This window comes from Temnothorax curvispinosus, unplaced genomic scaffold (genome assembly GCF_003070985.1).
Source record: "Temnothorax curvispinosus isolate PA1 unplaced genomic scaffold, ASM307098v1 QBEX01007552.1, whole genome shotgun sequence".
Taxonomy (NCBI): Eukaryota; Metazoa; Arthropoda; class Insecta; order Hymenoptera; family Formicidae; genus Temnothorax; species Temnothorax curvispinosus.
Genome location: NW_020217332.1, coordinates 14,443 through 30,683, shown reverse-complemented (window position 1 = coordinate 30,683; position 16,241 = coordinate 14,443). Strand labels below are relative to the sequence as shown.

Here is a 16,241-nt window from a genome sequence, read left to right as displayed (position 1 = left end):
GGTAGTGGTTGCTTTTGTAGATCCAAGGGCAGCATTTGATTCAGTGGATAGGAGGGTTTTGGGAAGATGTCCGAAAGAACTAGGGGTGAGTGAGAGATTGGGAAAGAGAATCATGGAAATATACGAGAAAACAAGGAGTGTAGTGAAGGTAGAGAAAAGATACGGATGGAAATTTTGGACAGCGAAAGGGGTAAACGGAAAAATTGACAGAGCCGATCAGGATTTAAACTTGAAACCTTTCGTTTTCTACCTTCGTAGTCTGTTACTGTGTGTTGCTTCACAATTGCTTTACCCCACATAGCAAAATGTTGGCAGTATGCCGACAGCATGCCAGTAAATTTATCTCATAATTTTGCAGCAAGATTTTCTTGTGCTGTGTTTTTTATTCTATCCTATTTGATTTTTACTACCTTATAATTTGTTTTATCACTAAGTATGCCAGTTTACGTTGCATCTCAATTTTAAATTTAAATATAAAACTGCATTATATATATGAAAAGAATAAAACAAAAAGAAAAATTTAAATAGTTTTAGGACGTTACACAAACATGAAAAATAATCTAATATTATCAATAATATATTTATTATTATTTAAACTGTACAATTAGTAAAAGAGATTTGGGTAAATTTTATTTTTAATAATTGCTTTTGAATGATTCGTTTTTAGCATATTTTATATATAAAAATCAATAAATGTGTAAAAAAAGTAAGGATTTTTACGTTTTTAATTATATAAGTAAATTATGTCCTCATCAGCATTAATAAAGTGCGGTGTTTAAGTTCGAGAAATAAGGAGGTGTCGCTTTAGAGGACCTATGTCGATATTAGCGACTTACCTCTTCACTTCTAATAAAAATATAAAAAATGTATAGTTGTATATTCGTGAAATAAAATAAATGCGCGCGCGTAGCGCGCGCCTGTGTCGTTCTATTCGTGAAATAAAATAAAAGCGCGCGCGTAGCGCGCGCCTGTGTTGTTCTAGTCCATAATAAAAAAAGTCATGTTTACCGAGAAGTGAGCTTTGCGAGTCGAATATCTCGCACGTAATGTTGCCGCTTTTCCGCGTGCGTGATTGGCTGGCGCGGTTGAGATTGACGGCGATCGCGAGATCGCGGCGAGTTTGGCGAGTTTCGCGTGTGTTAAATCGTGCGACGTGACGTGTGTTCGCGTGGTGTCTCGCGAGGTTAGTAGGATTTTTTATTATATATAATCCACTATTATATATAATATATGTGGATAATATTGGTAAATAAATATCTTTTAACGCAATGACGTGTGCTCGCGTGGTGTCTCGCGAGGTTAGTTATATTTATTGCTTGCTCGTACAAATCTAATCTAAGGTATACGTTACAGTAACTATAGATTTTTGATACAGATTTATCTTTAAAATCATATTTTATATATAAGCAGATGTAAGTGATAATTACTGTTTTTGCATTATGTAAAATTTGCCTTATTTTAGATATACCGATGAATTTAATTTTCGAGAAGATCTGATGGGATTAGCTATTGGTGCTCATGATGCAAATATTCAACAGCGTGAAAAGTTGATGACATTACAAATATAGTTAGAAGAAAATTCATGCACATTTAAGATATATAAAGAGGTAATTATAAAAATTATTATTGCTTGTATTATTTCAAAGAGTATTGTTTTATAAAAGTTTACTGACCGGTTTTTTATCTAAAATGTATATACATATTCGTATATATGTTGCATTATATTGAGCTGGTATACAGAGCTTATCAGATTTCTTTCTCAATCACAGACGCATGAAGCTGTTAAAGACCGATCTATGCAGGAATACAGCAGTAACCTAAAAATAGATAGTGACAGTGTGACAGTCGTGACCATCGCCGCGTGATAGATGATAGTGATAGTGAAATATATATTGACGGCAGGGAGCTGATGCCGAGGAGATCTTTAAGAAGGAAGGTATATCCAAAATCGCACACGTACGTATATATGCTGTCTTGTAAAAGTTGTAAAAGTTAAGAGAACGAGAAAATGATCTGTATTTATAGGCACGTGTGACAGGCACTATCGGGCACTATCGCGTAATAAAGATTTCTCCGAAGAATGTTATTGTACTTTACTTGCGTTAACTTAGATGCTTCAAATGTACAATCTCGCGTCTTCAAAATATAATAATTCTCAGACACTGTTGAGGAATAATTGTCTAGCATAAGAAGTCCTCTTATAAATGTCCTCCTTTTCTCTCGTTTTTTCACGCAGGACCATTTTATATTCAACTATATGGTATACAATTTTGCCGCTATATATTGACCGCAGGGAGCTGATACCGAAGAGATCTTTAAGAAGGAAGGTGTATCCAAAATTGCACATGTATGTATGTATATGCTGTCTTGTAAATTGTAAAAGTTGAAAAGAACGAGATAGCGTTCTGTAGCACAATTTATATTGTAGGCAAATTATGCTAAAATATTTGTGAATTGAGTTCCTATTATCCATTATTATGATATAGATTTTATCAACAATATTAGAGAAGTAACGAAAATTAATTTTATTAAGTATTTAAAGCAATTGAGAGTTTTTAGCATTAAGTATTTCCATTTTCTCATAATATGCTTAAAAAATATTGCAGGGGACTTGTGAGTTATGCGAAGCAATTGATACTATTAAGGTTCATTGGTCATATGAAGTTTGCACACGTCAAGCTTGACATCCTAAAGATCACAATGCATTCTGAAAATGATACCGTGCAGGTTCATTGGCGTATACGTGGTGTCGTTACAGGCTGGAAGGTATTTTCTATGTTTTGGAAGTAAAATTTGGAAAATACAACATGTCATAAAATAAGCGTTAACCAGGAAATGTAAGTGTAATCAGTGCTCTAAACATTCTTTCTAATAGTAATATAAAATTGTTCTTATAAACATTAATTATAATTAATTCAAATTGTCTATTATTTGAAAAAAACTTGATTTTTAGTTTCGTTTTTTATTCTACTTTCAGAAAAAGATAAAATAATTTAGATTTCCTAAAATTATTTTTGCTTATGCTATCGGAGAGGAAACACTTATTATAAAATTGATTATAATACCAAGACAATTATATATAACGATTTCAGATGGTACGACGACTTTTTTATTTTTTAAGTTAATGCTGAATGGAAAAGTCTATAAGCATATTGCGGACAAGATGATGCCTAATCAGGATACAGTCACGAAAAAGAAAGATATGCGCATGGCAGGAAAATTAACGCTATTCACAGACCTTGTATGCACATTTAGTAACAACAAGGATTCTTTGAAATGAGCTCTGTCTTAAAATGGCAACAATTGAAGTGAATCCACTGCTGAGTGGTGAAATTATTTTATGCGGTTTTATGCGTCACAACGAATAGACCAAGAGAAATGTTTTTTCCAGTCGATGGTTTCGAATTTTGCTGACGTATCTATTTCGTTGCAAATGCATCATTATGAAATGATGATCGGTATGAAATGAGAGATATGTGAATTAAAAAAATGTGTACATTACTTAAACAGTATTTTTGTATGATTACAAAATATCTTCATCTAATTTATTAGTGACAATGTCCGAATAATTTGCGTTAGTATTTCTGTGTAAAAAAAATATGACGATTATATTATATCTGACGATTTTAACATAATTATAGAGGTAGGGTGTCCAAATTGTTATCGTTCCATCCATATGCAGCTTTTATACTATTCGGATAGTATCGATATTTTATGCTGCTTAGAAACAAGTAAAAAATATTTTAAGACACTTGTATCGTTTCCAGAATATAAAAACTTGTGTTTAGATTACAGATATACGTTTTGGGTACTGACGTATCTATTTCGTTGCAAATGTATCATTATGAAATGATGATCGGTAGCTTGTCTAGCTTTGGCAAGTTTCACACCCAATGCACTTGTAACTAATCTAGCTAAGGCGGCGAATGTTTCCGACTACTTTTCGACATCTATTGCGTTCATGCGTCGATTGCGTGTTATTTAAAATTTTTGTAATTGCATTAAAAATGGTCAGATATAGGCCAAAACGTTTGTAAATTAATTGTTTATTAAATATCTTAACAGGAACATTTTGTTACGGTTTTGCGCCCGATTTTTTGTACGTTTTGATTTGTAATTAATTGAGCCTTTCAAGATTATTATTAAAAAATGTCATATGCCATATTGTATATAATTTTATCTTTAGTTTTTTATTTACCTATCAACGATTTTCCGTATCTAAAAAGTACCATTTTGACCCTCCTAAATAATTCAACTTTTTTAAAGATATCTATCTGTACTATTTAAAAATTAAACATTTTTAAAGAAATCCATCTCTTTCCTTTATTTTTATTCAAAGTTCATTAAAATAAAATATTAAATAAACAATGTTTATCAAAATGACTATAAAATCGTCAACTACAATGTAGACAGATGTTTTGTGAACTATTCAGATTTTTTAAAATATTTTAAGGTAGAGAAAATAACGTCGGATGCGACAGACGCACGTACGCATTGCGAAGGTAAAAAAAAAAACGTATGCAGGTGGAGGGTTAAGCAGTAATTGGATATTTGTTTAAGTTGAAATAAATTTTATTACTTCCAAATGCAAGTAAATCCAACAAATAAATTTGTTAAGCTCTTGGGTCATGTTAGATCGTAACGTCAGAGGCGAGAAATGACACACTGAGAATTCTTACGTGTTATTTTAAAATAAAAAGATATTTGGATAAAAAAAAAATACTTTAGACCGTTTTATAAAATGTTCAGAAAACTATCCTTTTCCCTCGAAAGTTAATAAATGGCCGTAAAATGAATGTGATACGAAACCTAGTCATGCGCTGCTCAATAAGCTTGCATGACTAGGCTTTGTATCATATTCATTTTACAGCTGTTTATTAACTGTCAAGGGAAAAGAGTAGTTTTCAGAACATTTTACAAGTGTATTAAAGCGATCTGAAGTGTTCTTTTACTTAAATATTTTTATTTAAAAATAGCACGCAAAGATTCTCAGCGTGTCATTTCTGATGTCACGATCTAACATGGTCGCAGCGAGCACTTAGGAGTCTTAAGCCGTTGAAAGTATGTAAAATCAAGAAATTGAATTTCTAGAGTTAATCAAAATAAATTAAATTAAATCAAATTAAGATGACATAAAAGTTACTTGTTATATATAAAAATATTATACGAAAATATGATATTCACCTCTGTGATTTACAAAACTGATAACATTTGTTTAAATATCTGTAATAATGTAGTACTTGACAGAGTTAATTACGTGTCTTCAGACATGCATCACAATCTAAGCAATATTATCTATTTTCTATCTGTCACAACAACTCATTGTAACACAGAGGAGATTTAGAGATATCACTGATTATATCTCTCACTTATACACAGAAGCTATAAATTTCTTTATTTAAATTACTACAATCTGAGAATACGTTCGTTTTGGGGGATGATCAAAGTTGCTTCAGCTTAAGCGATCTAAACTCAAAACAAGCTATGCTCAGAAGCCTTCTTCTTCCAGTTTTCTCTTTCCAAAAGAATTTTGCGACTCTGTAACTTGGTTCCACTTGACGTGTCATATCTATTAGGCAGAGCAATTTCTTAATACACCGATGAATACACTGAAATGATAAAATACATGATGATAAAATATATAATAAAATATATATTATAAAAATATATACAATGATATCTATAACAAAGTATTTGCCCTACGTGTCATATACGCTAGATAATATCACATATATTGTCCGATGTCTGAATAAGGAAAATAAGGATTTTAATAACTTAACCGTTTCCCTTGAAGCTTTGCATCCAAGAAAGCCATTTCTGAGACGAGATCAACTTCTTCCAACATGTTTAACAGATGATCAGGGGTTGATAAATTAGGCACATGAAAGCAGATATTAAATGCTGAAAATAATTCAACATCATCTACTTGTCTGCAAAAAGAAATATATTATTTTGTAATTTAAATAAATTATATGTATGTTTTTAATAATTTTACTTTCTGAAAAAAAAGTTCTTGTTTTACCTGCTAGTAGAAAGGCACAGAATCAACAGTTTGCAACCACGCGACTCGCTGATTTAATGCGATGTCCGATTACCTAAAATATATATAGATAACATAATACATATTAATAGTTATGTTTATAAAACGTTTGTAATAATTTATAATAATTTATATAACAATTTGTAATAATTTATAATAATTTATAATAATTTTTATAATAATTTGTAACAATTTCTAATAATTTCTAATAATTTTATATTTGTCGGAATATACCAGGAAGATTTTCTTTAATTTCTCTCTTTTACACTTATATTAAATTTACTTTTACCTATTTACTTCTTTATGTATCAATTAATATCTTACCTTTCAATCACTAGCTGTCATTCTTATTACTTATTTGACACTTCGTATACATGATCCGTATATGCTCTGACCTTACGTCACCGCGGCTGTCACGGCAAGTCCGTGAGCAGCGGCTGTCATCGCTCGCATGATGGAGTGCGTCCCAAAACCTATCACGAAAAGTGGGACAACCTTTCTGTCGGCGAGTGTACATGCGATGCGCGTGCCGAAACTTAAACTGCGATAGCGTCGTATACGTGTGGTAGCTCTTTTACTTCATGGCTGTATTGTCGTGAGGCGGCTGGCTCAGAGTTACGCCCGTTAATCTACGCTAATAAGAATTAATCGATCTACAGCTACGTAGCGAAAGCAAAACATAAGATAGCGAACTGCGAGAATACGTGCGCGCGTGGGCAAGCGCGTGATGCAATAATAAGCAATAATACTAGGAAACGAACGCGTTCGGTGGGCTCGAATGGTTTATCGCTAACGATATTTAAATGCGTCGTTACTCCTTGCGATCTGACTGGGTTAATTCGTTTTTGCGTTATGTACGACGGAAAATATAAAGAATGAAGATGTACTGTACGCGTCGAGAGGATGGTGCTGAATAGGCAAGATAACAGGCGGTCCGATAACGCTCGCGGCGCGATAGGGCCGGCGAACGCTACGGGAGTTATGTCTGTTATTATTTCGTTCTAATGAATTAAAATATTGCCGACCGAAGTCACGTTCTCCCTAGTCGTATCTCCGCGAAATGGGACAAGCGATCATTAATAATACTCTTAATAACTAAGGTGTACAATGAGGCAACTAACAATAAGACGCACGCTACGGGAGAGAATTAACGCATGGGCGCCCAAAAAGGGGGAAAAAGAAGAAGAAAAAAAAAGAAAATGTATCGACGGACGTCACACTTGTAAATGGTTGGAAATTTAATAGGAGTGTATAGGAAATATTTTGCAGGGCTTTCACTAAAGTATTATATAACGTTGGAAAATTTTATCATTAATATATGTGTTTGTTAATAACAAATTATTTATTAAACAATTTGGCAAACTTTAATTCGCATATTAATATATTTTTATAGAGTTGTTAACGAAGAGTGTGTGTGTTATTAGAATTCGTTTATACAAGAATGAGTTTTCTATTATTATATATATTTTATAAATAAACATTCGCAGAGATGAATGTTGTAGTTATTTTTATAGGGCTATTAATGGAGAGGGTGCACATGTTATTGAAATTCATTTATACAAGAATGAGTTTTATTATAGGGTGTCGGGACACAAATAGAGGTATGTATTTCTTCAATTAATTAGGTATAAGAGTTTATTAAAAATTATGCTTTATATATTATTTTTAAGGGAAAATGTTCAGGTTATCAGTGTATTTCGGGCCGATTCCCGAGGCGACGCCTCCTATACCCCCACTACCGCTCGAGGCTCAACGGCCGAGCCGCCGATCGCTCACGTGACGCGTCATCTCAGGAGCGTCACGCATGCTATAAGCATGATGCAACTGTAATCTCCCCCGAATAATATTAAAAAGTTAGTTGTATAGGTTAGAATATATAATTATAATTAAGACAATAGTTTCCGCGCCACCTATGGGATACTATTGCTGACGCGTTTTTTTTTTTCAAGTGGTTTTTCCAGTAGGCCTATTCCACTAAAAAGAAAAATAATGTGAAATTTATTAATGAACGAAAGAGCTAGCTCGCATTAATAAAGTTAATGATTTATCGTTTAAGCTTAAAAAAGAATGTTTATCGGTTTTTATGATTTCCATTTTCGAAAAGGAGCATTCACATAAGAATGTGGATCCAAAATGGAAAAAAATTCGAAGACCAAAATTTTTAAGATCAGGGTAACTTGAATTATTTAAAATCTTAAAAAAGTCCGCTTCTTTTTCTGGACAAGTCTTGAGGGAAAGATTATTTTACAAATCGCAAAGTGTGTGTGTTATAATATAACTCTTGAATTAAATATTGAATTAAGTCTAAATTTTGTTCTTTAATTTCCGCAGTGAGAAGATATTCGAACAGAACCAAGTCCCTTCTAAGACTTTTGAAGTCAGTAAAACGCGTGTCGAACTGACTTATTAATGAGTCAATTAAGTGAATGTTTTTTTAAATTACAGCTTGTGCCGTATTCTTCGAAGAGAATTTGGTAAGAGAGATAGAAATGGAGAATACCTTTTTCCAAATAATTTTTAAATAAAATTAATTTTCTACGAAATGAATCAATATGATTAATTAATTAACATATTGTTTGGTTGGGCTTTTGCAGCTTTAAAAATATTTAAATAATTGGTTACATCTGTGATAAGAGCGAGTTCACAAAGAAATTTCGTATTTACAAAGAGAGATTTAAATTTTCTACGTTAACTATACCGTGTATCTGTGCCGCGCATTCGATATGCAATTGTTTTGATTCCTTCTTGTTTTCCAACCGTTATTGTCGCTGGCAGATCACTTCGTGAAACGTGGATATAAACTCTTATTATTCTTCGTTATTCTTATATATCTCCCAAAAAGTATAAGGTTTCTTTTTTGTGTAGTTTTTTTTTAAGTGTGCGTGCTAATGATTGTGTAATTTTTTTGTCAAACCAGTACGATGGCCAGTGAGCAAAGGTATGAACAACATTTTAATAAGAAATGGGAGGATAGTTTTTTTGCACTTATTGGCAATCACACGGTGTGTATTTTATGCAATTATAAACCTGTTGTTGTGAAAAAATTTATCATTGAGAGACATTATGAACGAAAACATTCAAGTGAATATTCAAAATATGAAGGTCAAGAAAAATGTAATTTAATAGAGGATTTAAAATTAATGCATCAGGAAAGTTCCAGTTCTAATGATAAATCTAATAATGCTAATTTTTCGGTAAAAGCTGTTACTGCATCATATGCTATTTCGCTTCTTATTGCCCAAAATTCTAAGCCGTTTATGGAAGATAATTTTATAAAGGAATGTCTCATCGAGGCAGTAAAATCATTCGGCAATTCATTGACTCTTGCTGAAGCTGTTAGCATTCCTTTGAGTAAAAAGACAGTGGCAGCAAGAATTGCTAATATTGCTTCTTCGATAGAAGAAAAATTAAAATTTTTATTAGCAAGTTGTACCTATTTTTCATTGTGTTTAGATGAAAGCACCGATAATCGACATGTGAGTCAATTAAGTATTTTTGCTCGAATTGTACAAAACGATTTTTCACATGTCGAAGAGCTGTTAGATTTTGTTCCTTACATGACACAACAACAGGTTTAGACATTTTTAGAGCCGTTGAACAAACTCTTCAAAAATTTAACACCGATTTTTCAAAATGTTCAGCCATAGTAACAGATGGCGCAAGAGCGATGACAGGTCAAAAAATTGGTTTCTTCGGTCAACTAAAGCAGCGCAATTTAAAATTCCCCCTTATTCATTGTATTATTCATCAAAAAGCATTATGTGGGAAAGCTATAAAATTATCTACCGCCATGAAAACTGTTACAAAAATCATTAATTTAATAAAAGACGGCCACAAGTTTCTTTCTCATCGTAAATTTCAACACTTTCTCGAAGAGCATAATGCACTTTATACAGATGTACCCCTACATTGTGAAGTCCGATGGCTCAGTGCTGGGAAATGTTTAGAGAAGTTTTTTGCGATAAGAAAAGAGATCTTCCTTTTCTTGCAAGAAATGTCTATTGCCAAAGATGATGACATTAAATCTCTCTTCGAAGACACAGAGTTTCTTTGTGAACTCGTTTTCATCACCGATGTAACTAATCATTTATATATTTTAAATTCAAAGCTGCAAAAAACCAACCAGACAATATGTCAATTAGTTAGTCATATTGACTCATTTCGTAGGAAACTAGTTTTGTTTAAAAATCACTTAGAAAAAGACACTCTTCATTTCTACTCCTCTTGCCAGATTCTCTTCGAAGAATACGGCAGTTTGCAATTAAAAAATATATATTTATTTAATTGACTCTTTAATAAGTCAGTTCGACACGCGTTTCACTGACTTTGAAAGTCTTAGAAGGAGTAAGGACTTAGTTCTGTTTGAAAATCTTTTCACTGCGGAAATCGAAGAACAAAATTTAGAATATCAAGAAGAACTTTGCGATTTGCAAAATGATTTTTCTCTCAAAACGCGTCCAGAAAAAGGAGCGGATTTTTTTAAGATTTTAGATCATTTAAAATACCTAATCTTAAAAATTTTGGTCTTCAAATTTTTTCCATGTTCGGATCTACGTACTTATGTGAATACTCATTTTCGAAGATGAAATATATAAAAACCGATAAACGTTCTTCATTAAGCGATACATTATTAGCTTCATTAATGCGAGCTAGTTCTTCTAACATTCCTATAGATATCCCATCTCTTGTAGAATCATGTAAACGGCCTAGAAAATCAACTTAATTTTTACAATTATTTATTGTTCTTTTGATTTCCGCTTTTTCGCTTATTAATAAATTTTATCACATTATTTTTCTCTTCAGTAGAGTAGGCCTACTAAGGAAACCACTGAAAAAAAAAACGCGTCAGCAATAGTACCTCATGGGTGGCGTGGAAACTATTATCCTAATTATAATTATACAATAATAATTATCCAATAAGGAAACTTTTTCTTCGCCAGTGAATAAAATAAAAGGAGTAGTAATAATTGACACTGACTGGCAATATAATTCTTTAATCACACAACCCTTTGGATCAACGGTTTAACGTCTTTTTCCGAAAGACGGAGCCCAGTTTGCTCCGCACAAGGGGCTCATCTTGCACGGAGGGGCGCAGTTTTCGGAAAAATTCCACGGCTCTAGTGGACTCGAACCTGGTTCTACAGATTACGAGTCTGGCGCTCTACCACTAGACCACACTGCCGCCCAAGTGGCAGTTAAGCCGTTGGTCCAATGGGTTGTGTGATTAAAGAATTATATTGCCAGTCAGTGTCAATTATTACTACTCCTTTTATTTTAATAATGATTATATAGTATCTACATATTTCTACACACACCACGCTTACCGATTTTTTAATCAATTATATTCTATATATATTGCGAAAATAAAGGGATTATTATGTAATTTTGTTATAAGTGTAGCACACAAACTAAGAGTTCCAAATAAAATATTATATAATTATTACAGGCTTGATTTAAATATGTAAATTAATAGCAACAATACATATAGAATATTAATAATAATAATAATAATATAAGGATGTTCAATTATTAATTATTGAAATAAAAACAGTTCTAACTAGCTACTTAATATTATTCGGAGGAGATTACAGTTGCATCATGATTATAGCACGCGCGACGCTCCTGAGATGACGCGTCGCGTGAGCGATCAGCGGCTCGGCCGCTGAGCCTCGAGTGGTAGTGGCGATATAGGAGGCGTCGCCTCGGGAATCGGTCCGAAATGTGCAACTAAATCCCGGCTCTGGTGTATATAAAAAGGGATTTTTAATTATTGTAGTTTAAAGAATATTATAATCTATATTCCAACGACTTGAGAACTGCCTGATCATATATATATATATCCTCCTCCTCAATTCTTTTGCCCTTGACAGGGCGTGGCGGCGTTTCATGGTGACGCCACAGTAATCGCACTTTTGACTTGGTTGCTCCAAGCCCCCCGATCTAGCGCCAAGTGAGTCGCCCCGTGAATCGAACTCCCCACCAGGGGCCGCAGCTGGTCTATCCATCTGTTTGGTGATCTTCCTCTTGGTCTCGTTCCATTAACCTTTCCCTCCACCACAAGCTCTTTCCATTGTGTCTCTTTGTCTGGCGATGTGTCCAAAGTAGCGGAGGTAAGCCTGATTAATTCGCTTGAGAAGTCTTGTTCTGATGCCCAGTTCTTTTAGCACCGATATATTGGTCCGGTGTGCAGTTCAAGGGATCCGGAGGATGCGCCGGAACACCCACATCTCAAACCCCTCTATCCTCCTCCTGTCCGCCTGCTTGATGATCCATGTCTCGGCTGCATAGGTTGCGATGGGAAAGATGAGGGAGTGCACCAGTTGCAGTTTGGTATTCTTTGTGATGATTCTATCTTTCCATATTTTACTCAATTTTATGGTGGCTGCCCTGGCCATGGCCGTCCTCCTCCTGATCTCCTCTGAACATCCTCCTTTGTTAGTTATCATGGAGCCCAAATAGACCATTTTTTCAACGACTTCAAATCCAGCCACTTCCTTCGCATTGGGCTGGTTATTTATCTGTCTGTCGATGATCATGATCTTCGTCTTATCTCGGTTAATTTCTAGACCATACTCCCTGCTGATCAACGCGAGTCTCTCCATGATAGCTTTCATCTCTTGCGCGGTCGTAGCCAGAATCGTCATGTCGTCGGCATACCTCAGGTTGCTGATTCTCCTCCCCCCGACAGAAACTTCTCCTTTCCAATCCTCAAGCACCTGCCGCATTATGTACTCTGTGTAGATGTTGAAGAGTATGGGTGAGAGAATACAGCCCTGCCTCGTGCCCGCCTTTGTTTGGAAGTCGTTGGATGTCGTTCGGTTGACTCGAACAGCCGCTGTGTTGTTCTCATATAGGCTCCGCACAAGTGCCACCAGATGCCGCGGTACTCCCATTTTCATCAGAATGGTCCAGAGGGGTTTCCATTTCACCGAGTCGAACGCCTTGGTGTAGTCGACAAAGCATATAAAGACCCTGACGTTGAATTCCCTGGCCTTTTCTACTATTTAGCGAACATTCAGAATTTGCTCCCTCGTGCCCTTCCCCGGAATGAAACCACACTGCTCTTCGGCTATTTCCGGAAGCAGGAAGCACTTTAGTCTGTTATGAAGGACATGGAGAAGGATCTTGCTCGCGTGGGGAATAAGAGCCACTGTCCTGTAATTGGAGCATTCAGTGGGGGAACCCTTCTTGTAGATCGGGACGAAGGTCGAGTGGCGCCAGTCGTCAGGCCATTTTCCGGTCCTCCAGATGACGTTACATAGCTCCAGCATTGTGTCCATTCCCGCTTGGCCCATGGCTTTGATCACTTCTGCGGTTATGCCATCTGCCCCGGGTGACTTCCCCTTTTTCAGCTGCCCGATTGCTTTTTCTACCTCTGAGCGCAAGATGGGAGGTTCCAGTTGCTCATAGGGCCCACATGGGGGGCCCACTTGATTATGTTCGTCCCTGTACAGGTTGGTGCAGTACTGTCGCCATGTTTCTGCAATGCCTTTTGAGTCCGTGATCTTCGCGCCCTGCTCATTCTTGATTACTTGGGTTTGAGGCTTGAATTCCTTGGTCAGGTACTTGACCGTTTTGAAAAGTTCATGGGACTCGTGTTGGTTGGCGTGTCGTTCAATATCAGAGCATATGTTCTTTAGGAAATTGTTTTTATCCTGATTACATGCTTGTTTGATCTGTTGGCTGATCCGGCGTAATCGGGCCGCGTTGTCTGCGTTGCCTGCGTTACCCAAACTGCCTCTGATACGTCGCCTCTCTTCCACCAGTTGCAGCGTTGCATCGGTCATCCAGTGCTTCTTCTTCCGGATTTCTATTGCTCCGCTTTCCCTGACTGCCTCTTTGATCCATTCCTTGATGTTTTCCCGGCATTTGTTTGGATCATCGCTCCTCCCCCAGTCAGCGTTATCCATGAGATTTTGTTGGAAGGCCTCCATGTTTCCAATTCGTGTTATTGTGTAATATATGTGTAATATATATATATATATATATATATATATATATATATATATATATATATTTGGCCGCAAACCAGAAGTCGATACGTTAACTCGTTCGGGAGTTATTTAAGCTCAAAGTTCGAAAAAGCCAGTTTATTCTTACTAACACATTATAATTTTTATTATAAGCAAAAACGTTACTTTATAAAAACACTTTACTTTATTAAAATTAAAAGTACTTTTTTAATAAAGATATTACGTTACTGTTTCCTTTTTACGCGTTATTGTTACTTTTTGTAAAAAAAATAGCATGATATCGTTTAAAAAATTATATGTATATACATATACACACGTAGAAAAAAAAGAAAAAGAAAAAGACAGAGAGCACATAAATATAATATAAATTTGCTGGCATAACAAAAGTTTGGCTATTTTTCTAATAGAATCGATGTTAATTATAATTTAAATTAAATTACATACATTGAATTTTGGCACCGTATTTATGTTACCATAGTGTTACCCTCTCCACACACACACGCGCACGCACGCACGCACGCACATACAGAGTGAGTCATTTTAATTTACCCATCCCAATAACTTTCTTATTTTTAATTGTAGAAAAAAATGCTTCAGACAAAAGGTTTGGTTTAAAGGGGGATATATGATTCCTACATTAGTCATGTCGTAGATGTCGTCGTTTTCAAGAAATTTTAGGGGCAACTAATTTTTTAAATAAAACTTGATTTTTTTCCTTAAGATAAAAGTTGTAGAGCTCGTCGAGATTTTTTCAAAACACTATAATAAAACTCTCGTTTGTTAAGGATTTCCTGAGATATTTTAAATTTTGTTATAATATTTTTAATATAAAATATAAAATACCTTGTAAAGTATTAATTCACTTTTCGATGACTTTATCTTGATACTTTTATACGTAGATAATTAAAGAAATCGATTGTTGTAAAAAAAGAACAAAAAAATTTGATTAGATTTTGTAAACGCATTCAATTTTGCAAAATTGCAAATGTAAAAATTAATTTTATTATTATACGCTTTCTTTTATTATTTTATATACAAAAGTGTCAAGGTAAAGTAGTTGAAAGGTGAATACTTTAGACTAACGAGGTATTCCATATTTCATATTATAAAAACATCATGAAAAAATTTAAAATATCTCAAGAAATCTTTAACGAAAGAGAGATTAGTGTTTCGAAAACGTCTCGAGATCTACAATTTTTCTCTCAAAGGCAAAATCAAGTTATTTAAGAAAATAGTCGGCTTTAAAATAAAAAAAAAACGACATCTACGACATAACTCACGTAAGAATCATGTGTCCTCTTTTCAAACCAAACAACTTTTGTCTAAAGTAATTTTTTTCTACAATTAAAAATAAAAAAAATTTGGATGTAATTTGAACAGTCAAATATCGATATCTCATGTAGTTTTAGGAAAAAATGTTTTAGACAAAAGTTGTATGACTTGGAGAAGAACAAATAATGGTAAAATAAATATTTTAGGTCACATAAAATCATCGTCATATAAAATTCTATTTTTTAAAATAGAATTGTATGATTTTTGTACACTGCAATAAAGTTTTCTTTTGTTAAGGAATTTTTTATTTTAAATTATATCCTGATATTTTTAATATAAAATATGAAATATCTCGTAAAGTATTCACTTTTCGATAACTTTACCTTCATATTTTTATACACAAAATGGTAAAGGAATCGAATAATAATATTAATTTTTATATTTGCAATTTGCAAATTAAATGCGTCTACAAAATGCAAAGTTTTTAAAATAATTTTTTCTGTTTTCTTTTTACAACAATCGATTTCTTTCATTATTCTATGTATAAAATTATCGAGGTAAAGTCAATCAAAAAATCAATACGTTACAAAATATGTCATATTTTGTATTTAAAAAATTTCATTAACAAAATTTAAAATATCTCAGAAAATTTGATTCTTTTATGAGCCTTTTTTCATGTAATCCAATTATTCTGTTTCTATCTGTTTAATGTAACGGTAACAATAAGTTATTTCTTTAAATGAGTAATGAGTAACGGTAACAAGTTACTTCTTTCAATAAGAATAACGAGTTATATACAGTAACGATGAGTTACTTTTTTTAATAAATAACGAGCAACGGTAACCAGTTACTCCCGGAAAAAACGGTTTTGTTGAAGTATCTAAAAATTTAGCTAGATACAGAAAATAATTTTGTTGCAAGATCAAAATAATTATAGTAGGTCGCTAGAGTATAAT

General features: G+C 33.9%; 1 protein-coding gene and 1 long non-coding RNA gene across 4 annotated transcripts; one reads left to right on the top strand and one right to left on the bottom strand.

The window, feature by feature from the left end:
• The first annotated feature begins 1,101 nt into the window (after positions 1 to 1,101).
• Positions 1,102 to 3,491, top strand: LOC112457163. Of its 3 annotated transcripts, none has more exons than XR_003041065.1 (6): positions 1,102 to 1,183; positions 1,463 to 1,607; positions 1,770 to 1,956; positions 2,237 to 2,355; positions 2,607 to 2,837; positions 3,093 to 3,491. XR_003041065.1 is itself a non-coding variant. In XM_025020070.1 (4 exons), exons 2-4 carry the CDS (start codon positions 1,910 to 1,912, stop codon positions 2,788 to 2,790), a joined length of 342 nt encoding a protein of 113 aa, XP_024875838.1. In that variant the 5' UTR covers positions 1,463 to 1,607; positions 1,770 to 1,909; the 3' UTR covers positions 2,791 to 2,837. The 3 variants fall into 3 exon arrangements, 1 of the variants encoding a protein (XP_024875838.1); XR_003041064.1 differs by having other exon boundaries at positions 1,112 to 1,183; positions 2,237 to 2,351; XM_025020070.1 differs by lacking the exons at positions 1,102 to 1,183; positions 3,093 to 3,491 and having other exon boundaries at positions 2,237 to 2,347.
• Positions 3,492 to 4,531: 1,040 nt separating this feature from the next.
• Positions 4,532 to 6,441, bottom strand: LOC112457161. The gene is made up of 4 exons (XR_003041062.1): positions 6,365 to 6,441; positions 6,023 to 6,095; positions 5,781 to 5,930; positions 4,532 to 5,609 (listed from the first exon to the last, which is right to left on the bottom strand). It is a non-coding gene; the product is annotated as an uncharacterized LOC112457161 (long non-coding RNA).
• Positions 6,442 to 16,241: the final 9,800 nt, after the last annotated feature.